Below are 25,742 nucleotides of genomic sequence, written 5' to 3' on the forward strand. Positions count from 1 at the left end.
AGAGCACCTCCCATCTGCAGGGAGCTCACAGGGCTGCAGGAAACTCGGAGCCAGCTCCCTTGCATATTGGAACAAGCCAAGTCTTTCAAAATAGCTATTTTAGCAGCTCCTCAACTTAAAGGAAAGCAAAATACACCAGGATGGCAACTGCATATCTGAGTTTGGAGGGGTGAGTTCTCTACAGTCTGGATGAGTTCTTTCAGCAGTTTGGAAACCAAGAAAACTCCAGGCCTCATAGACTCCACTGGTGAGGGAGTAGTTTCGTCATCTCCTGAACCAGAGCTCTGAAAAGGATTCCAGCTTGCATTTTGAGGCTATTCCTATAGCGGCGGACTTCTAATGCAAAGCAGAGAGCAGCTGCTTTATGTAAATTGCTCCCATAAGGAGTATTAATGAGTGCCAGGGCCCTGGCCAAGCAGAGGCTCAGATGATGGTCAGGGAGGTTTGCTTGTCTCACTGTGCCCCTCAAGTTACTGGCTCCCATGACTCCCTCCTAGTCTCACTTTGTCTCTTTAAGGATTGTGTGTTTGTGTGTCTGTGTCTGTGTGTGTGTTATGTGTATATATGCACTTTTAGCCACAGAGGCCAAAAGAGGGCATTGGATCCCTTATAATGAGAATTTTGGGAGGGTGTGAGCTTCCTCCCCTTAATGTGGGTGCCGGAAGCTAAATTTGAGTCTCCTGAAAGGGCAGCTGGTGTTCTCAAGTGACAAGCCCTCTTTTCCACCCTCCTCTCGCTTTATTCTCAGACTGCTTCCCCCTCTGTCTCCAATGACCTTTTAAAAACTTCCTTTATTTGTATGTGTGCATGCATGTGGAGGTGCACGTGTGTGTGCTGGTACTCGTGTGTATGTGTGCATCCATGTGGAGGTGCACGTGTGTATACTGGTACTCGTGTGTATGCGCATGCATGTGGAGGTGCACGTGTGTGCTGGTACTTGTGTGTATGTGGGCATGCATGTGGAGGTGCACGTGTGTATACTGGTACTCGTGTGTGGGCATGCATGTGGAGGTGCACATGTGTGTGCTGGTACTCGTGTGTATGTGTGCATCCATGTGGAGGTGCACGTGTGTATGCTGGTACTCGTGTGTATGTGCATGCATGTGGAGGTGTACTTGTGTGTGCTGGTACTCGTGTGTATTGTGCATGCATGTGGAGGTGCACGTGTGTGTGCTGGTACTCGTGTGTATGTGCATGCTTGTCTGCAGGTCAAAGGACAGCCTCGGGTGGTATGTTTGGACTCTTATCCTTCATTCATTTTTTTTTTTTTTTGAGTCAGGACCTCTCTTTGATCTGGGACTCTGGGAGCAGGCCGGGCTGGCTGGCCAGCAAGTCCCGGGAATTCCTTTGTGTCTAACTTGATAGGATTAGGAGTAACATCACCCACTACCATACCCAACTTTTTTATTTGGGTTCTAGGGAATTAATTTGTGTCCTCATGGTTACATGACAAGAACTATCTGGAAATTATACCTACTTTTTATAGAATTTCTGCAGTTTGTGCCTGGTGTCAGGTGTTCTTTTAGTATTGACTTACATAATAAATCACAGGATTCTGAACAGGAACACATTGTTAAATTATATAATAATATGTGAGTAATAGCTTTTTTGAGCCCACAACTATTTTTTAAATATCACTTGTTGTAGAAACAGAAAAGCTTGTATAAAATTCACTAGCCCGTCTCAGCAGGGAAATCTGGCTCTTATAGATTCGGTTACTGCCATATGTGGCCCCTTCTTAAAAGTGCTATACAGATATTAACTCACTTAATGCTAATAACTTACTTAAGGTTCTGACTTTTTCTTTCTGTGTGTGTATGCATGTGTGCATACTGGGTACATGTGTGTACAGGTGTGTGTGTGTGTACATATGGAGGCCACATGTCAACCTCATTTATCATTTCCTTCATGCCATCCACCAAGTTCTTTTGGCCTCTCACCAAACTTGGAACCCACCATTTCAGCTTGGCTGGCTGGCTGCAGCAAGCTCCAGGGATCTACCTGTCTCTAACTCACCTGTGCTGGGATTCTAAGCCTGTGCCTGTATGCCTGACATTGTTTAAAGTGGGTTCTGAGGATGATACTCAGGCTCTCATGTTTACACACATTCTTTGCTGACTGAGCCCTGATTCTTCCCAGTTTTCAGTTAAGAAAACCAAGGTCCTGAGGATGTAAATATCTGACTTTAGACCACAGCAGTGCATGGCAAAACCAGGCATTTTTTTTCTGCTAATGGTTCTGTTATCCTGACCTTGTTGAGTCATCCTTCCATGCAGAGGGCTTATACTTGTTATTGGCATGGAGTTATTCCCATGAACACCCACAATGCCTTCTACTGAGAATAAAAGAAAACTTAATGTTTTCCTGGAAGAGATGGAAAGGTACTAAGGACATTAAACCCTGCCCCTAGCTTATCAGAAGCATCCTTCGGTCCTCTGTGCTGCTCCCTAAGATCTCTCATCCAATTTTGTTGAACAAAGAATGTAGCGATTTCAGGAAATGGGCCTCCCATGTTCTCATGTTCCCCTGCCACCTTTCAAGATTGGTGCAAACTTTTCTCTACTCATTTATGGGTGTAACCTTCCATGGGAGACTTGGGGGGGGGGCGTGGTTTATCTCATCAGCAGATCTGCAGCCTCTGGCTTTAGTGGCCGATTAAAGCACAGCATGAACAGGCTCTGGCTGGAAAAGAAGAGGTGGCAGGTGGGAGCTGAGCTGACCTTCTGGGTGTTAAGCAGCTCTGCTGCTGTCAAGCTCTTGCAGGGCCCTGTTTTCTAGCTTCTCATCCCTGCTCTTAGTGTGACTCTCGGGACGTCTTAGAAATACACACTATGGAAGGCCATTCTCTGTTCTGTCTAGAATACCCTGACTCTCTGGTGGGATTTCTTTTGACTTCCAAAGGAGCTTTGAATGGTGCAATTTCCTAAAATTAAAGAACAAAACTCCAAGAGGAAAGAAGCACTGTCAGCAAAGCACATCTGTCGGCAGCAGCTCCAGGCACTGGAGGGTTTGCTGAAGAAAATAAATAATTGTACTTCAAGACAAATAAATGTGTGTGCTGGAGATAGCAAGAGTAAATTTTATGAAAATGGCTTAGATATAATCCAGTGTCCACAGCTTACAGAGCAGCTCAGGTTCTGATGGAAGTTGCTGGTATATTGATCCTCGGAAATAGCCATATTTGTTCCTAAAGTCATCCACCATTAGTCATTTTGAAAAGTCCCCAGCAGGGATGGATAGGTGGCTTGGTGACGATGCATGTATACTGCTCTTACAGAAGGCCCCAGTTTAGTTCCCATCAGCCACATTGGACAGCTCACAACCATCAGCTCCAAGGACTCTAACCCCCTCTTCTGGACCCCGTGAGCACCCGAACTCTTGTGCACACACCCACACGGAGACACATACACACATAAATACTTGTGATTTAAAACAAAATTATAATTTCTCAAGTAAGTCATACTCTCAATGTCCCAGTATGCTGGTTAATTTCTTATGTAAACTCTAAAATGCCATTGGAGAAACACCACTAAGAAAACCAGGGATTTCTGTTTAACACCAGATAGTATAGAAAGAAGACTGGACGTTGAGCTAGATGCAGTGATACAGCATTTAAATTAAAAATGGCAACCCAAGTTCATATTTCACTCTAGCAACTCTGGAGTGGAAACAAACTTGACAGGGTTGTGGAAAGTTACAGGAAAAAAAAAGCTGAGTCCAAATGTTTGCTCCAAATCTCTGTCTCTGAGACCTGTCACAGAGCAGGCTTGCTGGACATCAGAGTCCCACAGCAAAAGGAAAGTCATAGTGTCTCTCGCAGTGGTCTGAGATGATGCCATTGAAGGAGCATAGCAGTGGTTGGTATACAGCAGGTGCTCATGGTGGTCTGAAGATGCAGTTGAAGCAGCTTGCCAGTGGTTGGCATTCAAGCAGGCACTTAATGCACTTTAGTTTACTCCTTTGCTTTTCTGCTTCTTGTTGCCAGTTCTGTGAGAATACACAAACGTGGGGAACACCATCTTTCATTTTCCATACACTTTTTGGAAATAAGTCTGGCATTCAGGTAGGTGGAAGGGCAAGAAGTTGAGCTGCTAACATCAGTAGAAGAGGGATGTAACCACAGGGATGGGGCTGCTGATGCCCAGTTATGCAGGTAGATATATACACATTTGTATGCAGGTGCGTGTGATAACTTCAGACCCCAGTCCTAGACAGTCACAGAACTATCAGATGTTTGAGTGGCACACTGAATTGGTTCCTCTCCTAGCTCCTTCCGCTGCTGTGCCTGGACTCCTTACAGTGAGGCTGTTCTGCCCATTCCCGGTGCAGCTTGAGCGCTTACTTGACTTGTGTCCTTGGCCATTCTGTGTCTTCCACCTGGAAGACAGTTACTCCCTGAGAACTTTAGGTAAAGCCATTGTCATCCGAGGACTAGTTAAGTCAAAAACAACAACAAAAACAAAAGCAAATGATTTTCCTGTGTATACCTTTCCCCATCTCTCCAGATAGACCTATGAACCTCTAAAATAGCCACCCTGTTCCCACTTCTCAAATGTATTTTTTGACCCCTCACTCTGGTTGAATTTTTTACTTTTAAAGACATATTCTTACATTCAATTTCTTTATTTCACCAAGCTGCTTAGCACAGGATCTCACAGAATCAATGTTTGCTGCATAGTTAGCATTGTACAAACTGTGTTTATATGTGAATATTTATCACCCACTTACACAAATTAAATCTACTGAGGGGCCTTTCCTTTGTTTATCTGAGATCCGTTTGGTTGAATCATCTCTGATATCTATTTTTTCTTGCCTAGCAATCATCACAGAACTGGGATAAAAGATTGAGTATCGATTCCTCGCTCCCAAGTGGCTTTGCCAGCCCTGCAGATGAACTACCTCCAACCCGCATCAAAGAAAGTCACATTTTGGAAGGGCTGAGGAAGCTACAGAAGCGGAAAGTGTTACTTGAACCACCGTCGGTGATAACCAAATGGGGCTATAAAGATTGCATGAACTCGAATGAAGGAATCTATTCTCCAGGAATAAAAAATAGCAGCCTCAAGGAGTATCCCTCCTGCCAACCACCTGGCCCAGGGATCCCCTGCAAGGGTCCCCATCATCCCTTTATCTACGATGCAGATTCCCATGAGAATGTAGATGGAGACTCCCCACCCTCAGCTCTGCTGCAGGCAGCTCCCAGCCAGGGCTGCAGGATCCAGCGCAGTAAATTAACCCACAGTGTTTCAGACAGTCTATTTAGCTGGGAGCCACACGGAAAATACTTTTCAGAAGGTACAGCTTTAGTTCATACGAGAGAAATGCCTGAAAGACTAGTTCGTTGTGCTAGCCACTGTCCCTTGGAAAGGAAGTTATGCCCCAGCATCCACCTGCCCTGGGTGCAAAGGGACAGGGACCCACACAGGGACCACGTGGCCCTGAACCTTCATCTTTCAGACACAGATGACAATGAAACCCTAAATGAGCTGCACATAGAGAGCAGCGATGAGAGAAGTCCCTCAGACCTGTCGTTGACGGGGGACACAGACAAGTCCATGGAGGACCTCGATGGGGGCTCTGGAAAGTCTGAATGGGGCTCTCAGGATGTGGAGGAAGACTGTCTCACCCGCTCAGAGACAAGGCCAAAGACGTTCAGTTTCATCAGGCAGCAAAGGGTTGTCAAGAGGACCTCTTCAGAAGAATGTGTCACAGTCGTATTTGATGCAGAAAATGGAGAGCCCGTTGAATTCAGCTCCCATCAGACTGGAGTTGTCACTGTGTCCACGGATGAAATTTCCATCAACTCAGCCCCTGCCGGACCCTCAGAACTCACTCAACTTTTACCTCAGGGAACTTCTCCTTTACAGCCGGGAGCTACCGCAAGAGACTATCCTTTTCGGAAGAGACCTGAAGAAGAGACTGAGAAAAACATTCCAAAAGATGAGAACGGTATTCCCACGGCTCTGACTGACTCCTTTGACTCTCAGACTACAGTAACTCAGAATTCCCCACGACCAAAGCCCGCCAAGCCAACGCAAGGTGTAGCCTGGCAGAGTAATTCTAGACCGGGGCCAAACATGGGTGTCTATGCAAAGCCAGGTCTGACAAAAATTCCTTCCAGAGGCAAGTCTTCACCTCAGAAATCAAAGCTGGTCCATCCTGTGCCAGCCACGCTGGTCCCTTCCAGTGACTCAGTGACTCATGAGGAGACACCAGCATCCCTTCCAGGGAAACTTCCGCATTCTTTCTGTGATGGACAGCCAGAATCACACATTCCAAATCACCCCACCCAGTTTCCTCATATCCCCAACATTTCCAACAAGAAAAATTGGATTCAGTGTCCCAAGAGTCAAGTTCCAGGGATCCTGTCACAGCGTCTCATGGGGAGCGACAACTGTGACGGATCCCCCACGAAGGCCAAACGCTGTGACTCTGGGCAAGAATCAAGAGTGAGGTCTGCCTCCCCTCCACCCACTCCAGGGAGGTCAGTCTCCCTCCTGGTCAGAACCAGTTATGACCATTCACCACAGCCATCACCTGCCAAACCCGAAACTAGGGTCCCTAGGGACACTGTAGGTGCAGGGTTGAAATCCCCACCGTTGAAAGGATCCTCTGTCCCTGTCATCTCTCCCAGTCCAGCTGTGACAGAACCCCAGAAAAAGAAACTTTCTGTGGCCTCCGAAAAGCCCGCTTTCCCTCCCGCTGTCCCCCCTACGGATACAGTGGTACACGCCCGACACCCTGAGCACACATCCTCCAACTCATTTGCTGCGATGGCTACAGCACCTCCAAAGGTCTCTCCAAAGAGAGGCATCCCCAAACCTCCCCCTCACCAAGCACTTGGAACCACACACATGGACACAGAGTTACAAATACCCAAGACTTGTCCTTCAACTTATGAACTGCTAGAGGTAGCATCCTCGAAAAACCTGTCTCCAGGGAGAAAAGGACAGCTGGGTGACAGCTCTATGATACCCCACAGGCCTTCCTTCTCAGGGGCGAATGAGTCCTTGAGATCTCAGGTTAACAGTCCCTCCCCATCTTCCTCTTCCTCCAGAAGCCAGGGCACTTCACAAAGCCGTCAAAACCCTCCCGAGAAAGGACCGAAAACTCGCCTCCCTATCGGACTCAAAGTTCTCATGAAGTCTCCTCAATTGCTCAGGAAAACGTCCATGGTGCCAGGGAAACAAGAAAAGGATAGTTTAAATGAAGCTTCTAGAAGTTCTGTGACTTTGAGCAAGTCTAACCCCGAGGACTCCAGAGACCCAGCAAGCCTGGAGACCTCAGGAGATAAGAGAACAGCATCCTTGCTAGGTCCACCATGTCTGGACAGTTTAGCTAGGGGGCTTCCCTTAGAGTCAGCATTACCGGGGTCAGTGGAAAGCAGCATCTCCAGAGCTGATGGAAGAGAGGGGGTGGAGAACAGATCGGTGAAAAGATCCTTCTCGTCCAGCAAGCCACACCTAAAGCCAGCTCTAGGCATGAATGGAGCCAAAGCTCGGAGCCAGAGCTTCAGCATTCACTTGGGAGAGAAACCCTCCATGGCATCAACAGAAGGGCCAGGCAAGATTCGAACTCAGATCATTACCAACACAGCTGAGAGAGGCAATTCGCTCACCAGGCAGAACCTCTCCACGGAAGGGTCCCCAGGCAAGACCTCTTGTGTCTCAACATCTGATAATCTTCCCAATGGAGGGAGGCCGCTGGAACAGTCCTTCTCCAGACAGGGTTCCCTCTGTAGTACAGGGAGTTCTAGCAGCCAGCATGGAAGCCCAAGCAAGTTACCTTTGAGGATGCTCACAAGGCCAGAAGAGCTCCCCACCCCTGGAGTGGATGACCAACAGATCTGTAGCCAGGAAGAATGTCCTGGGGTGGAGGTGGTATGTGAGCAATCTAGCAGTGACCACCACAGGCATCCATCCACCCCATCAGACTGCACTCAGTCCCCGCAAATCCCAGGGAGGATGCAGCGTCCACACAATGTAGAAACAAGTGGGATATCCAAGCTAGAAACCTCTGGACGGCATCCAGATGTTTCTCCAACCGGGACTGGTATCATGAGCCCAGAAGCCCCCCTCTCACCCTCCATTGAAGAAAAGGTCATGTTGTGCATTCAGGAGAACGTGGAAAAGGGCCAAGCACAGACAAAGTCAGCCTCTGTGGAAGCGAAGCCCAAGGCAGGGCCTTCGTTCACCAGCTGGTTTGGCTTTCGGAAGAGCAGACTTCCAGCTCTCAGTAGCCGGAGAACGGAGGTCTCCAAAAGTAAAGTGGAAAAGAAAGACACAAAACTAAAATCGGAGAGGAAAAAAGAAAAGAAGAAAGCCGAAGTGCAATCTAAGGCAGAAAGTGAACTGAGTAGGGGCACCAAGGCGGGTGCCACGGCGGCAGCTGATCAGAGTTCAGAGGATGGTTTGCCAAGCACACAGAATCTCAAAGCGTCCCAAGACATTTATAACGAAATGAAGTTGGAGCCAAGAAATAGACCCAGCCCTGCTGTGTGCCCAACAAAAGACGCCTTCATGACAGAACTTCTAAACAGGTAACACACTGGACCTGAGGAGGGCAATGTTGAAGGGTCCCCCTGCACCTCCAACCCAAGGAGAGCTGTTTAGCCCTGAGCATTAAATACCAGCCAAGCATAGTCTCCACACACACAGATAGCGTAATCTCTTATACATTAGCTATAATTTAAACAGTGAAATAAAAGTTAGTAATAAAATGATAATTTAGTTCGTGTTTCTTTCTTAACCAAGCCAATGGTCTTTGAAATTAAAGAATGGTGAGTTACATCCAGGTTGATAGTGATTCAACCCACGCCAGGAACCGTGAATGTACCCACATTGCATGAAATGGAAGAAAATTACACACACGTTTGAAAGCATGCCGGTTTCATTGATCGCATTGAGCAAATGTATACTTAGAACTTTCCAGAAGTAATTACTTTTCCTGCCGATCTTAAGCCAGAAATGTATTTAGCAATCACCCTTTGGCGTTGTAGATTCTGTCCCTCCCCAAAAGCAATTATAAATATAAAATAGAGGCTATGGGGAGATGTCTCCGTCAGTAGTGTGCATGTCTTGCAAGCATGGAGACCTGAATTCCATCTTCAGAATCCACAGAAACAAAAGCCAAGCCTAGTGACACCTGCTTGTAATCCCATTGCAGAAGACACAGAAAGATACAGGCCTTGGACTTCTCTAGCCAGCCAGCCTAGCTTGCTTGGAAGTTTCAGGCCAATGAAAGATTCTGTGTCATAAACTCAAGGTGGATCTCACCTAAGGAATAACACGTAAGAAGTTATACTCTAACTTGTGCGTGTGCGTGTACTGTGTAACACCATTGCCCACAAACCTGTGTGTATAGTGCACACTCACAATAAAGTGTAATAAGATAAGTTATTACCCTCGCAAATATAAATTGACGCACTAGTGAAATATTTGAAGCTATTTTTGCTCAAGGCTAGAGAGCAGCACTTCCCACTGAAAGGTTTCAAGACAAAGAGTCATGCTGAGGTTACCTTAAACATTAAAGGGCTGGGGAGAAGAGCGTGATTGAAAACGGCCGATGTAATTTATCAGAGGAATCACTTTCTACCTGCAGAGTTGATAAGAAAGGAGCGCTCCAGACAGAAACTGGATCAAAGGGTGTTTCCTGCAGGAGCCTGTTAGAGGGCACCTCCCAGGGCTCCTGTTTCGCCAGCGGCTCCGTCAGCACTCGAGGAAGTCAAAAGAAAAACATCAAAACCAAAGTCGATATGGAAAAACCAAGAGAATCCCTGGTAAGTGTTTCTCCGTGCTGGCTAGAAAAATGCCTGGTTCTGAGATGTTCTGGTAAAGGGGGAAGGGAGGGGAATAGAAATCTGAGAAAAGACTGTTTTTTAATCTCTCTCTCCCTTCGCCCTTTCTCTCTCTTCCAACCTCCCCCCTCTTTTCCTCTGTCCCTCTGTGTGCATTTGTATGTGAGCATGGATGCCCAGGTGCTAACATGTGTGTCCTCCCCTTCCACCTTGAGATGGGGTCTCATGTTCACAGTTGCATACTGCAAGCTAACTAGCCCACAAGGTCCCCTGGCTCTCCTGTCTCCACACCCCACCTCCATCTGGCTGAAATTACAGACATATACTACTATCCCCACCTTTGCATGGGTGCTGAGCATCCAAACTCAGGCCCAGGCCTTCACACTTAACCTGCACACATTTTAGCCACTGAACTATCTGCCTAACCAGAAAGAGAAGATTTTTAAGAAGAAATCCCCATGTCCACTGCTAGAGGTGGCAGCCAACCCTCGTGTGGGTGTGGTTCCATCTGGGAATACCGTGCTCTTCTGGTCTGTCTTCAGACAATCCTGTAATCTCAGTACTTGCCAGCAAGAGATGCTGGCTGTGTCACTGTAGAACAATGCCCAATGCTAGAGGTTTGTTTCGATGACCCCAGCATTAAAGGCAACAAAGGAGGAAGAGGATTGGAGATGTGAACGTGCCAAATAGCTTAAGAAAGTATGGGGCTGTTTTGATGTTTCAAGTGCTATTTACTTTTTATGGAAGTTTTTGTGCACACTTAGGTAATTCTACAAAGAAAGAGAGTAATGAGCTATATAAAATTGTGGGGGCTTTTAAAGAAATACTTCCCTAAGATAGGCCAGTTTTGAATGCTATTCTTTACGTTTCTCTACATTGTACTTATTCTCCTTATAGTTCATTGTATGTCATGCAGTTGATTCCATGAGTTTTCATTGTTTTAGTGGATATGTTTTATAATACTTAAAACGGCAACATATTCCCAGCATAAAATGCTTTTATCTGGGACTGAGGAGCTAGCTTTTGCCATGCAAGCGTGTTGACCTGAATTGGATCCCTAGCACTCATGTAAAAAGCCAGATCTGGCAGCATGCTGTTATAACCCCAGGACTGGGCAGGGAGACACAGGAGTCTCTCTGGAGCTCCCTGGTCACCAAATGTATCTCATTCAGTGAGCTTCGGGTGCAGTGAGAGATCTTGTCTCAAAAAAAAGTAGATAGTGACTAAGAAAAACATCCAACATTAATATTTGTCCTGTGTGCATATACAACCATATGTACCAGTGCATACACCCTCACGAACTTGTGCACACACACCCCCAACACCACACACATACACACACTCACACACTCGACATATGCTGGAAAATAACTGAGAAAGACACACAGCATTGGGCTATGGCTGTACACATGTATGTACACCCACTACATATGCACAGGTACAGCCATTTTGATTGGTGTTCATACGCTGATGAAGCTTCACTGTTCTTGGGTTTGGGTTTCACAAGCACATCTGAGACAAACACACTGAAAACGTTTTTCCTCAGAAGCCTTTTCTCCAGAAAGCTCTAAGGCCTTTCCTTCACGCTAACTTTGTTCATTTTCCACCCACTTTAGCTCTCGGCTCACATGACATCATACCTCCTTTGAAAACACTGATGTCCCTTGCATTATAAAACCACAAATTATAAGTGTATCTGAAGCTGCCCTTGTAGTGTCACTGAAAGGAAAGAGAGAGACGCAGCGTGGAGAAGCCTGCAATATGCTGGAAATTCAATCCTGCTGATGGAAGGCTCCGATAGCCCGGCGGAGCCCCTTATCACAGGCACTCCATTTAACTACGCCCCATTTAATATGTCTCTGACAGCTTAGGGTCTATCTTCACTGTACAGAAGGACCAAAAAAAACAAAACAAAAAAAGCCTGTCTTGAGCTTTTATAATTTCATTTTTGTTTTCTTATTACTTCCTAATGCTAAAGTAATGTAACATGCTTTCCTTCCTCATCTGAATCATTCTCAGGGTGAGAGTAGGGACCTCTGCCCTTCCCATATATCTGCAGGAAACACTCTTCATACTGTCTGTGAAGTACACAGATTACCTAACCAACCCAAGTATACAGAATCAAATGGGATATGCTAATTTTCCTCCTTAGCCAAGAGAGGAAATTAGTCATACCGAGAAGGCTTTCGATATAAAGGAGTAGTATTAACCTGGATAGGTGACCAGCTGTGTCTGTGTGTGTGTTCAGATGCGGGGCCCCAGTTTTCATCTTGACTGAGACAGGGTCTCTTGTTTGCTGTTGAATAGTCTAGACTAGCGAGCCTGTCTGCTTGTGGGAATTCCCCTGTCTCTGCCTCCTATAATTATTACAGGCACACTGGGTTTGCAGATTCATCCTACTGTGTCTATGTGTTTGTGGCTTCTGAGAATTCAAACTCTGGTTCTCATGCTTGTGGAGCAGGCCTGTTTACCCATGAGTCATCTCCCCAGCTCATTCTTTAGAAATAGAAAGTATAATGCTAGTATTTGTTCCTTCTGTTTGCTTGCGAGTTGGGCTAAAATTACTAAGTTCAAAAAAGACCGTGCTGTGATCTCCTTTGAGATAGTAAGAAGTAGCAAAGAAAGCATATTTATTATGCATTATCATCCCATGTAGATTAGATGCAAACTGAAACATATTCTTAGACCATTGCTCATTACTGTGAATATCCTTGAACATTTTAAAATTTAGAGTTTAAGGGAATTCTTCTTCTCCGGGGCTCAAGGTAAATTTGTCTTTTGCTAAAGTGTGTTGCAAAGAAATATTCTCAAAGTAGCTGTTTCATTGGAAACAATAGTGACAGATAACACCATAGATGTCACAGCATCGCTGTGAATCCAAACGCTGCTTCATTGTCAAGGAAACTCTTAGTCAAGTGTTTTTCTCTTATTGCCAGCCATGGCATTGAATCTGGGGCCTTGCACACGGCAGGCAGGTAACCTACTCCTGAGCCATGGCCTCAGCCTTAAAAGCCCGGTTCTAAAACCTGCCATCACAATGTACCGTGTGTCTTCACTCCTCCAACAGTGAAATGAGAGTTAACCATTTCCGTGCTTAGTGATTGTCTTCATTTCCTTTCGACCACTGTAATCAAACACCCTGGCCAGAAGCAACCTAAGGGAGAAGGGGCTGATTGTAGCTCACAATTCCAAGTTACCATCCACTGTTTTGGAGGGATGTCAAGGCCAGAACTTCAGGGAGCTAGTCATATCACATCCATGATCAAGAGCAGAGATAGATTAGTGCACACAAGCTCACTTGGTTGCCTGCTTGTGCTCAGCTCAGTCCCTCCACTCTCACACAGTCCTATACCCCCTGCCTTGGGAATGGCACCACCCACAGTGTGCAGGATCTTCCTCCATCAGTTATCCTTGTTAAGACAGTGCCCCAACAACATGCCCACAGGCCAGCCCAGTGTTAATAATCCCACACTGAGACTCTCTCTTCTAGGTTGTGTCAAGTGGGCAATAGAAACAATCGCTGGGGATGATAAAAGGAGATTATTTCTGTGTATTTTTTTATATATTTAACATATCCCTTTATTTCACAAACCACTTAGCTCACGAGTAACTGCATATTCCTTTTTAGTATAGTTAAGATAAAATGTGTAAAAGTACCAGCAATGCTTCACCAAAAGAAGTCCTTTTCTCTCTGTAGAGCTTTAATTAAAGGCTTATGTCCCCACGTCTGCCATCGTTTGTAGGCCGCTTAGCTCTAATTTTTTATGTAATTTAGACCAGGGGCCATGTTACTTGGTACTTAAGCTGATTTTATGTATTTAAATGAAGCGGGGGAGATCTCCCCTAGAAAGACTAGCCTGGGTGTGCTCTGATTGCCGTCAATTGCAAATGCTTCCTTCCTATGTGTTGAAATTGTTTTTCTGAATAGCGGTATTAAAGAAAGAGAGTGCCAGGCTCTTATTTAACACCTCCAGACAAAAATAAAAATCATTAACAAAGTTGAGGGGATCACACACCTTCACTGGGCATGGGAGAGAGATGGCCATTTTAATGCCCATGTGTTAATTTATATGATGGGATTTTTCTTTCCCCAAGTGTCATCTCTTCTGAAGAAAATCACATCTGCTAATAAAAAATCATCAAATACCATCCCATTAAGATGGGACCGCAGAGATGAAATAGCAGAAAATAGTACCATAATTACACAAATGGTTATCATCTTATTAAGTCCTGCAAAATGTAATAATTTCAGCATCCTTAATTGAATGATTCCATTCTAAATGCTGTTTTGATGCAAATAAGCAGCCTGTACATTTGCCTTCCACTTGCTAACTTTTCTAAGGAGTGAGCTACCCGAAAATATCTGCTCACTCGTTTTCCTTTCCAAAATCGTGGGCTTTGGGGGATGTCTCTATCACCTCCTCTCTCCCCGCCCCCATCTGTCCTATGGTGCATGTGGAGGCCACACCACGAACCTGGGAGTCAGTCTGCATGTTCTCCCTTGTTTCAGGCAGGGTGTTTTCTTTGTTGTTCATATCCCAGGAGTTTCTGAGGATCCTCCTGTCTCCCCAAACCATCTCCCCACAAGAATACTAGAATTCCGGCCCCCACAGGAACATGTCTGGTTTTTATGTGGATTCCAGAGATTTGAACCCAGGCCGTCACACTTTTGTGGCAAGCGATTTTGCTTGCTGAACTGTTCTTAGCCCTCGAGTGAGTTGTGGTATAAAAATGTTGTTTACTTCAGAAGCCCTTAGGGTTAGAGTCATTCAGAGAAGAAAGATGTACAGAATTCCAAATGAGGAGTTCCCCAGATACATAGTTTAATTGTGAAATCACATGTGTCTATCAGTCAATGGGTTGTCGTATTGCTTTCGCCTCTTGTGACTTTTGCAAACTCATTTCCTCCTGCCCTGGTGGAAGTTGAGTTAGTCATGATGGAGGCAGTAACATTTACTGCTTTCATCCTGCAAGCTCATTTCTAAAGCAGCTCTTGAGCCCCACGATGGACATGAGTTAAAGATTCAGCTTTAGAAGACAAAGATGCCAACACTTGGGGCTAGAAGGTTATCTCAGACAGTAACTTACTCAAAGACCTGAGTTCAATTCCTAGAACCCACAAAAAGTGCCGGGCATGGAAGCATGATCTTGTAATCTTAGCACTGAGAAGGTAGCACTAGCAGGCCAACCAGCCTAGCCTAATCAAGGAGCTCCAGGCCAGTGAGAGACCTTGTCTTAAAAAGAAGAAGGTGGACAGTACCCAAGGAAGGGCACCTGGACTCTTGAGGTTGACCCTGGCCTCCACATACTCACTGCATTTGTGCTTCCACAATGAGTGCACACACACACACACACACACACACACACACACAGAAGAAACCCATATTTAAAGCACAGTTGTTGGTCAAAAGCCACCCTGCACTATCTTTGGCAAATTTCCCATCTTAACCTAGAGTTTTCTCACCTCCCAGGGATGTTCCCACATCCCACCTGCTGCATGATCAGGAATGGAAATTAATTTAAACTGAAGCCTATGAAAATATAATTAGGAAAAGACTCTGATGCCAAAATAAAGTATGCCCCTGACTTGCATAGGCAAAGAGTTTTAAGAAATACATCCTCAGTGTGCATTAGAATCTGTGTGTAGATAAGCAGAGCTGAGAATGAGCCCTTCTCAGATGCTGGCCCTTCCTCAGTTTGTGCTTTTACAAGGACGCCTTTCACACCCACGGCCCCATTCTCACCCCTTGGCTCATCTCCCCTCTATAGATCAATAAGCCTAGGAATTGAAGGAACTTTGGGCCTGATCACAGGGCCAGGGCCTTGGGTGAGGCTAGAAGCCACATATAGCACAGTCATGAAGTATCAGTAATTGTTTTTATCCCATTAAGTGTGAAAAACTAGGAGGTAAAAAGTTGGAAGTTAAATCTAGCCCCCAGGTCAGCATGCAGACAGATGACTTTCTACATCATTTGGTATAAAGCGGTGGTGGCCTCACAATCACCCTGAGCCCCTAAGCTTCTGAAAGCATCACACAGTTCACGCTGCTGTGGTCGGCTGCCCAAGGGACCAGATGTAATATATTCTGCAGGAGCGTTTGTGAAGGTTGTCCTCAACTGTCTTGATATTGAGACCATGTCCACACAGATGCAATGGAATAGAAATCTAAGAATCATGGTTCCCTGTAAATGAACGCCACCCTCTAGTCAGGCTTTCTCTGTTCAAATCTCCATCCTCCATTTAGTTGATGATGTATGGTCCCTACTGCCTCGGGGTGCATCTTTATGCTGGGTGGCTGCACCATTCCCTAGCATTAGGTCAAGCACACCAGGCCTGTGTGTAACGTCTTTGCAGAGCGGCTGGCACCGGTAGTGTAGGTGTTGGCTGGCTTTGTTTATTTGTCTGTTGTGGAGAAGAGGACCGCATGCATCTGTATGTTAGCATACTCCAAAGGCTGGCGATCCTTAGTTCTCCCTCCTTGTCAGCACTCACACTGGATTATTTTTGAGACAGGCTCTCTCACTGGCGGAGGGTGACTGCGCACATGATCCCACAGGGATCTGCATGTTTCCACTTTCCCAGTGCTGGAATTACAAGAATTAAAAGTCCATACCACCACACATGACTTTTTTACATGAGGGCTTAGGGGCAAACTCAAGCCATGTTGCCTATGTGGCAAGCACTTTACTGAGCAGTCCAGCTCCCCAGCCCAGTCAGCCCTTTTATGATCGGTGTCGTTGATGTCCCACTAGTAGATTAGAAAGGCAGTGTTTAAGTGTTCCTCCCAGTGGTACCTCTCCACATGCATGGGGCAAGTTCAGAGAAACTTTCTACCCCTCAGAATCCCATCTATAAGACACCAAAACTTCATGACATTCTCTTTGGTGTTCCTTTTAGAGCTTCGCCATGCAAAGCTACAGTATTCTAGCTTAAAGCGGGAAAACTGAGACAGGATTGTAGTGATATTTCTTTTGTACTTTATTTAATAAATAAATTTTGCCTTAAGGCCAGAGAGTACTGATCAGCCTTACAGAACAGGCAGTGGTGGCATACACCTTAAATCCCAATAGTCACAGTGGTTTGCCATAGAAACCTAGTGCTGGTGGTGTACATCTCTAATCCCAGCACTAAAGAGGAATATAAGCCAGGAGGAGACAGCTCTGAGACACAGTCTCATTCTGAGGATTGTTAGAGGCAGGCTCGCCATTTCAGACTGAGGTAGAGGTAAGAGCCTGTGGTTGACTGTTTTGCTTTTCTGACCTTCAGATTGAACCTCAATTTCTGTCTCTGGATTTTCGTCCATCGTGCTACACAAGATCACCTGCAACTCAGGCTGAGCTCAAAATGATTATATAGCTAAGGATGACCTTGAGCATTTATTGTCTTGTGAAGGCTAGGATTTACGAGTGTGCCATCATCCCTGGCTTGTGTGGAGCTAGAGTTGAACCCAGAGCTTGCTAGGCAAGACTTCCACCAACTGAGCAGCATGCCCAGACAGGAAGAAATGTTTTTAACATGAGACTTAGAAATGTGTCTTGGTAATATAGTTCCCTGAGCATACATCTCTGTTCTCCTCTTTCCATTACGGGAAGAATGGAAGAAAAGGACACTTTCTTAGAGAGTTATTTCTTTCAGGCTAGGAAAGGATCATGAGACCTAAATATGATTCAAGCATAGTCCCGTGTTCTTATTAAAATAACTTATGGCAAAAGTCTGTGACTCCGAAGGAGTTATAGCTCCTTAGACTTTAATGTTTCCTAATACCCTGGTGCGAATGGCTCCATTATAAAGTTTTAAAACCAAAGCAGTTAATCTTGAAATCATGCCTAGAATCAGGCACCCTGTAAGTAGTCCTGTCGTTCAAAGCTGGGGTTGTAGTTCTGGAAATGGGCTCTCTTAATTAAAACCTGTAATGAAGTCAGATGATGAAGACAAAGTAGAATAAAGTAAACACACACATTTATATTCCCACATAATTGTATACATTCAGTTACAGCAATGTGCTTATTACAGAGCAGGCCATTATTGTGAGGACTGCAAAACATCTTTGGGGAGTAACGAATAAGAACTTCTAGTGTCTTCTTGCTGCAGGGGGCAGAAGTCCATGAAGACTTACGAGAGGATGAAGAAGACAGAGTTGCTGACTCCACGCTTCAGAGCCACGCGATAGGTAAGCATCCATGTGCTGCTTGATGGTCTTTCCCTTCGATATGTTCTCCTGGTGCATCGCTAGAGTCCGTCTCTCACGTCTCCCTCTGTCACAGTGGTTTGCAGCCTTGGGGGCGTAAAAGACGCTTTCACAGGGGTTGCCTAAGACTACCAGAAAACACGGGTATTTCCCTTATGATTCTCAACAGTACCAAAATTACGGTTCTGAAGTAGCAATGAACATAATTTTGTGGTTGGGGTCACCACGACATGAGGAACTGTATTAAAGGGTTGCAGCCTTAGGAAGGCTGAGAACCACTGCTCTGTAAAGTAAGAGGTGTACATTTCCCTCAGAAAGGTTAGGGGTTAAGTTAGTTATGTTCTCACTGCTGTGACAAGACACCTGACAAAAGCCACTTCAAGGAGGAAGGGTTTGTTTGGGGTCACAGTTGAGGGCACAATCCATCATGGTGGGGAAGACACGGTGGTAGGAGCATGAAACAGCTGGTCACGTGGCATCCACAGTCAGGAAGCAGAGAGGTGGATGCTGGTGCTCAGCCCATTTTCTCCATTTTATTCAGTCTGGGACCCCACCACGGGATGGTGCTGCCCCTTTTAAGGGTCTTCTCACCTCACCCTAACGTAGATAATCTCTCATACAGAGGTTAGCCTGATTTGGGTAGTCCCTCTCAGGCAGGCCCAGAAGCTTGTCTCTTTGGTGACCCTAGAAACTGTCAAGTTGCTAGTATTAATTGTCACACATGCTATGGTGGGCTTGGGCTAGCTCAATTGATGGAGTCCTTGCTTGGCATTCACAAGGTCCAAGGTTTGATCCCCAGTGCCACAAAAGGAAAGCAAAGCAAAAACAGTGAAGCTCAGGGTCTCAGAACCACACCTGTGAGGAAAACATGGCTGTCTGTAAAGGCATAGAGTGTGAACTGTGGAGGAGTATGTGCTTCTGTTATATAAATGGAAGTGACAGTCAGGACAAATGACTTTTTCCTAAGGAGAGAATCAACTTATAGAATATTACCTTCTAGAGTGGTTTCAAAAAGCAACTCTTACAAGGGTCTATTGATTGAAAATATACTGTGGTTGCTTTCTGAAATGGAACATGTTTTAAACATTTGGATGTTTCCCATATAAAACTGTCTTAGTTTCTTACCTGCTGCTATGATAAAATATTCCGACAAAGGCAACTTATGAGGGAAAGGGTTCATTTGTACAGTTCACAGTTCAGAGGCGCAGTCCATCCCTGCTGGGGTGTCACAGCAGCAGGGCCCAGAAGCAGTTGGTCACATTACCTCCAAAGATGAGAGTGATAGTTGTATACCCGTTCCCCATCTCCATTTCTTCATTTATACAGTCTAGGGCCGTCTGCCTGTGGAATTGCTGCGGGAGCACATTCTGCTCCAATAGCCTTCAGAGACCATGACCAAATGAGCTGGTATCCTAAAGGCTATTGGCTGAAGGAGCAGGATGTGCTCCCACAGCTTGGAATGGCTCTTTCCACATCAATTTATCATTATACTCCCTTACAGGCACAACCAGAGACAGTCTTCCCAGATGATTCTAGATTTTATCAAGTTAAAAATTAACACTAATCATTACAAGACCCAAATTAAAAAAAGAAAATTCAAATGCCAAGACCTTCAACACAGTTTTTCATCATTTCTGTTGAAATCCCTAAATATAGATAGACCTGAATTAATTTCAATTTGTTAGGTGGCTCTTTTTTAATAAATAAAAGTTATAACTATTCAGAAAGCCTGATTTTGCTGTCAGAGGTAAAATGAATTCACAAGGGCATAACAGGTAGCTCCCTGGTCCCAAGTCCCTGAGAGCACTACAACCCTAAACCCAGCCCAGCTGTGTGACCCCAGACATGAAAGGACATGCGTTCCCAAGGACGTGGGATTCACGTGCCCTGTCCAGCACCTGGGAGGAGACCACAATGGAGGAATTTCTGTGACTTTGATCTTTGTGAGAGGCTGAGGAAGCAACTAGTTTCCAGTCACCAGACCACCTTGGACACTTGTGGCATTCACTGTTATCAGGAGATTCCAGAAGCTGTGAGCATAGGTGTGCTGGCTAGTCACCTCAGCATGGGGTGATGGGATGGATGGCCCCAGATCACACAGAGACAGAACAGACAGTACCAGTTTCTTAGTTTCTCTTACTGCTGAGATAAAACATTCCACAAAAGCCTCTTCAGGGGCAGAGGGTTTATTCTGGCTCATGGTTTGAAGATGCATCCCATCATGGTGGCGAAGACACTCCAGCAGGAGCCTGAAGCAGCAGGTGCCATTGTCTCCACCCCCAAATGGAGAGCAGTGAGTGTCTGCATGCTGGCACTCAGCTCCTTAACTCCTGTCTCCAGTTTCTGTCATCTGGAACTTCCTGCCTACAACTAAGTTACATCTTTCTACATCAACAAAATCAAATAATCCTCCATGAGCATGCTCAAAGCCTTGGACTCCCAGGTGATTCTAGATCCTGTCAGCACTGAATATTAAATCCTAAGGCATGACTCCCTTAAAGGGTGGCCAGTGTCCAAGAATCTCTATGTCCACTGCTTTCCCTGGGATGCCCTGAACAGCCAGCTCCCGGCACTGCCAGCTCTGAATGCCCCATTTTTCCAGCCTCCCTAGCCGTCTTCAGCAAACTATAATTTACAGTGTGTCTCGGAGTGTTGTTGTACCCAGTCAGCTTAATGAGACCAGCACACAATTATTATTCTTTTCATTGGCAATTAGGAATACAAAAGTCTTCACAAACAGCTGAATGAGTGTAGTCTGAATTGGATTATTATTCCAAGACATCCTTTTATTATGGTTGTCAGTGTGAATGGATTTAATTGGTACCAGTTCGGCACAGTTAGCTAATATGCAAGTTAAATATGGGTTAGCAGTCTTCAAGCATGGTAGTCTGCAAAGCCCTGCTGAATCTCCCTTTTCCCGGTAATGAAGTTCTTGTGCCTGTACAAAAAATAAAAAAATAAATACACAGCACGCCAAAGATGCAGTTCTGTGGCAGTGCATGTGCCAGTGTGCTCAAAGCCTGAGGTTCAGGCTGCATCACTGCAAAATTTAAATTGAGTTAAGAAGGACCGGGAGTGCAGTTCAGTTGGGAAGTCTAGTAGACATCCCTAGCATCACATAAACCAAGCATGGTTGCATTCAAGGTTATCCTTTGCTATGTAGTGAGTTCAAGGTCAACCTGCATTATATAAGACGGAGTCTTAAAAGAACAACAACTTAAGAAAAGAAGCAAACCACAGGAGAAAGAAGCAGCCATAGCAATACAATCACAGATGTATGCACTCGCATGTAATGTTAGAGGCTGGGTTTTTGCTGGAAAACTACAGTTAGTGTAAGTATTTTTAGTAGATTTACAGTTCCTCTTAGATCGCCACCGTTTTGTATGTTGGCATCTTCAACTGTAATTAGAACAACATAAAATCCAGTCCCTCTGTCTTAGTAGCCAACCTTCCAAGGCTCTGTAGCTGCAGATTCTGCACAGATAGCCCCTTTCTCAGCATCTGCTGGATGACGATGCTTTAGAACATTGATGGGAGTCACCTAACTGTGCTTCTGACGAGTTGCCTGGGTCGTCAGAACACCATAGACCCTTCTTCACAGTCAGCAGCTCTGCAGATAAAATACTGTGGACTCAAGAAGACAGCAGTAGCAGCAGCAGATCCTAACCTAATCCCCCAAGTAATAAAGTCATCCGTTAGAGAATTCCTGCCTCAAAGAGGAAGAGAGGCATGTGGCACTTTAGTGATGTCAGCAATACTGCCAACAATACCTTGTAGGCTTCCTGTTTTCAAACCTCTTACCTTGGGCTGTAAACTGAGTCCTGCCTCTCTAGGCATTTCCACTGAGATGAAAGTCTGAGGAAGGGTGTTACTTTCCAGGTCCCCAACAGGCTCTCTCGAATACAGTGTCGCTGAGAAATGGATCACACATCTAACCCTAGTTGCAGAGGGTGCTGGAAAAGTGCACACCTTCCTCCCAGCTTCTGTTGTTTGAAGTGGCAGAGAGACAAAGATTGATGCCAGTTCTGAGCTAGCTATCAGTAGGAACGTTTTAAAGGTTCTTCCCGCCTGGGACAAGATGAGAGTCACTAATGTTTACTACTCTATCTGTATCCCATCAGAGGAACTGAGAATATTTATTTTCCACCCTGAAGATCCTAAGCACAGTATTATCATACATTTTGCAATATTTTATAGCCATAATATAATATTTTCAGTAACAGTGCCTGAACAAATCTAAGTATGTGTCTCTTCAAAAGAAAATATGTCAGCTAACACCTTTTCAAACAAAGAAGTTATAACTGGAAAGTTTGTGTGTTTCTGTGGCTCAGGTGATTGTGTTGTTTTGATCAGAGTGGCGAGAGTTAATTATAAAACAAAATATTCTTAACTAAACTGGATCCAGATCGATATGCAATATTTATAAATTAAGGGGCTGGAGCAACAGCCCAGTGACTAAGAGCACATATTGCTCTCATCGAGGACCTGAGTTCAATTCCCAGCACCCACATTGGACAGCTCAGATCTCCCTGTAATTCCAGCTGCAGGAAATCTGACTCCTCCCTGCTTTCCTGAGCACCACTCTTCTGTGAGGATACATTCACATAGACATGCATGCATATGCATAAATAAAGTGAAAATTCATGTAAAAAATTGTGAATGAAGTAAAATAATGGCACTAAATTTTATTTTAAAAAGATAATCCTTATAAATTATCGTTATAACACGGACTTCTGTGTTAATGAGCAGCAAGAAAATGGCTAGCCTACTTTACTAGCAGTACTAGCATAGATGATTTTCTTTTCTGCTTTTTAACTACCATGGACTGATCCTATACATTATCCTAGTTGTCTGCTAGTGTTAAACACTTTAAAAGAACTGAAATACTGTTCTCTCGTACTGAAATTATCATCTAGTGGGGATAGGTAGTTCAATTGATGAAGGTGCTTTGCAAGCATGCGGACCTGGATTTCATCTCCAGAACCAAAGAAAAGAAGCTCGGTGTGGTGGTGCATGCTTCTGATCTCGGCACTGGGAAAGTGGGGGGATGTATAGATCTCTGGGCTCAGTAAACAGCCAGCCTAGTCTACTTAGTTTAATGAAAGTTATTAAACTAAACATATGCACCCCAATGTGAACACACACAGGTCCACAAGCACACACAAAGAAAGAAAATCTCAGCCAACGATGAACTTCAGAAATAATTCCCATGGTTGCAAGGTAGCCAGTGGGTGGCACTTGCCCCCAAATCTGATGGCCCAAGTTCAGTATCTGGGTCTCACAATGGAATGAGTAAGCAGAATTCTACAAGCTTACCACACATGTGCTGTGCATGCCTGTACATACACATATGTGTGCAAATAAGTAGATGTAAGAACTAACTAACTTAAAGTAATACAAGTGTTTAAAAATTCCCCAAGTTGAAACAGGAGGTTTAGTAATTCCAGAGAGAGAGAGAAAGAGAGAGAGAGAGAGAGAGAGAGAGAGAGAGAGAGAGAGAGAGAGAGAGAGACAGAGACAGAGAGAGACAGAGAGATCTTTGAGGATTTTGAGAAAGAGGTTATACAGAATCTAGCACTACCCACAAAAATACAGGACCTAGAACAAACCACTATCTAGTAGCCTTGTGAGTAAACACTTTGGGGGCTGACAGGTGAATGAGCCCTATCTCATCTCTCCAACTGCCTAGCTCTGTTTCTGTGTTTCCAGTTTCTTCTGTAGAGACTTGACAATCCCAGAGCATGGCAAAACAAAGGACATGGTCCCCCACTCTAACCACCCAGCTTTCCCCGGACAGCTATAGTGTGTTGCCTTGCAGCTTGCACTTAGTCTAATGTTTATTAAATTCGCTATTTAACAGTTTCATACATGTACCTAAGAGGTTCTGGTTGCTCTCACCGTCGATACTCTCTCTTATCTCCTTCACACCCCTGTCAACCCTATCCTCCCTTTGTGTCTTTTTGCTTTGTTTTCCGACCACTGATTCAGACCAAGGTCTTCTGTAGAACTATAGGTTGGGAACTAGCCATTATAGCTGATGGACTGCCTGTTGGGTATACAGTTAAACACAATGGCTTTCCTTCCTCCGGTACCCATCAGTATCCAGTAGTTCATCTGGGAGGAGAAGAGCTCCATAAGCCCCTCCCCCATCCGTGACTGCCTTGAACAGGCCCAGTGCAGGCAGCTGCAGCTGTGACATTGTGTTAGTAATGGCTGTGTCATGCCCAGAAGACAGCATTTCACAGACTTTCTCCCTATTTTCTGGTTCTTATGTTCTTTCCAATCCCTCTTCCATCATGTGCCCTGATCCTTAGAGGGATGGTAGAAATATCATGTTCAGAGAATTCTCCTTGCTATCCCAAGAACTGATATTGCCTCAAAGGGATTACCCTAGCCCAATATCTTACCTCCTCTTCCCTTCTCGCCCAGCCTGGCCTGACTTACAGAACGGGGGTGAGGGGCACGGTGATCAGAGGTCCCTTTGAGTGCCTTACCTCCATCCACCTGTGCGTTTCCATTTCCCCAGGGTGTCTCACACTTTTATTCCTGTCTTCTCCTAGACTTCGGCTAGTATGGAAAGATAAGTTACATCACTGTAGAAACAGACTAATCAGGACTTTCTCATATCTGATATTTGCATTACAACAAGCACTCAGGCAAACGTTTATCCCTAGTTAAGAGCAGTTCTTGGGGGCTATAGGTCTGAGGCAATCAGAGTACTTGTTTGGGCAAATGATGAGGTGAGAAAGAAAAGCAGCTCTAAGGCCCACCTTACATAAGGGACAGAAAAGGTTTGGGTTGGTTTGTTTTTTTTCATAATCTTACTTCTACCATAAAGCTTAACTGTGAGACCCAGCTATGCTGAGCCAAACACAGTGAAGTGGGACCAGCTTGGACAAGGTCCATTTTACCTCTCTAGGACACAGACTGGTCCTTGTACCTGCTTCATCCCCCATACGGCATCTAACCTAGTCCACAGCCCAGGGTGCAGTTAAGTGGGGGCAGGAGCAACAGAGGAGGCATAAGATGGATGATTGTCACTGTGGAGGTAACTCGATAGCGGGTTCAAGTGAGAGAGAGTGGATGCAGCAGCTTCCTCACGCAGCAGAGGAAAAGCGGCTCGGCTTCGTGCCAACCTTATTATAACAGTGCTTGTTTCCTTGCTTGTGGGAGGACAGCAAAGTCCACAGGCTCTTCACATGGCTTTGCTTACATTGAGAAGAAGCAGGAGAGTGGCACCTGCTCCATAGTATCAAAGCCCTGATAGAATATTCTTATCCATAGGTATTCATGATGAATCTTACTGTCTGAATTATTATCACATTATTTTGTGTTAATTCCAAGATTGTATTCCTCAAACCAAAAATACAGGATTAACTGAGAAGCCCTAATTTTCAGGAGTAGAATTTTCTTTATGTGTGTGATTGTGTATGAGAGAATATTTGTGTGTGTGTGTGTGTGTGTGTGTGTGCACGCATGCACGTGCATGACTGGATGTGATTGTGTGTACATGAATGAATGCATGTGGAGAGGTCTCAGGCACTCTTGTTCCTGCGCACATGTACACATACAACCCCTGCTCACACCGCCATGCACATGCCTGCCCCTTGTCCACCACCACACTAAGCTAAAGAGACGGCATATCAATGGCAACCTGGATTCCTAGCAATATAGATAGATAGATAGATAGATAGATAGATAGATAGATAGATAGATAGATAGATAGATAGATGATAGATAGATGATAGATAGATAGAT

At 45.0% G+C, this 25,742-nt stretch overlaps 1 protein-coding gene across 1 annotated transcript in view; it reads left to right on the top strand.

The window, feature by feature from the left end:
• The window catches only part of Nckap5 (NCK associated protein 5), a 648,901-nt gene that overhangs the window by 529,612 nt on the left and 93,547 nt on the right, over positions 1 to 25,742 (top strand). Inside the window, exons 11-13 of the mRNA XM_026779774.1 lie at positions 4,818 to 8,539; positions 9,601 to 9,778; positions 17,888 to 17,966. Of these exons, the coding sequence (XP_026635575.1) occupies positions 4,818 to 8,539; positions 9,601 to 9,778; positions 17,888 to 17,966 (3,979 nt within the window). The remainder of the gene's footprint in view (positions 1 to 4,817; positions 8,540 to 9,600; positions 9,779 to 17,887; positions 17,967 to 25,742) is intronic.

The sequence above is a fragment of the Microtus ochrogaster genome, chromosome 6, assembly GCF_000317375.1.
Source record: "Microtus ochrogaster isolate Prairie Vole_2 chromosome 6, MicOch1.0, whole genome shotgun sequence".
NCBI classification, from domain to species: domain Eukaryota; kingdom Metazoa; phylum Chordata; class Mammalia; order Rodentia; family Cricetidae; genus Microtus; species Microtus ochrogaster.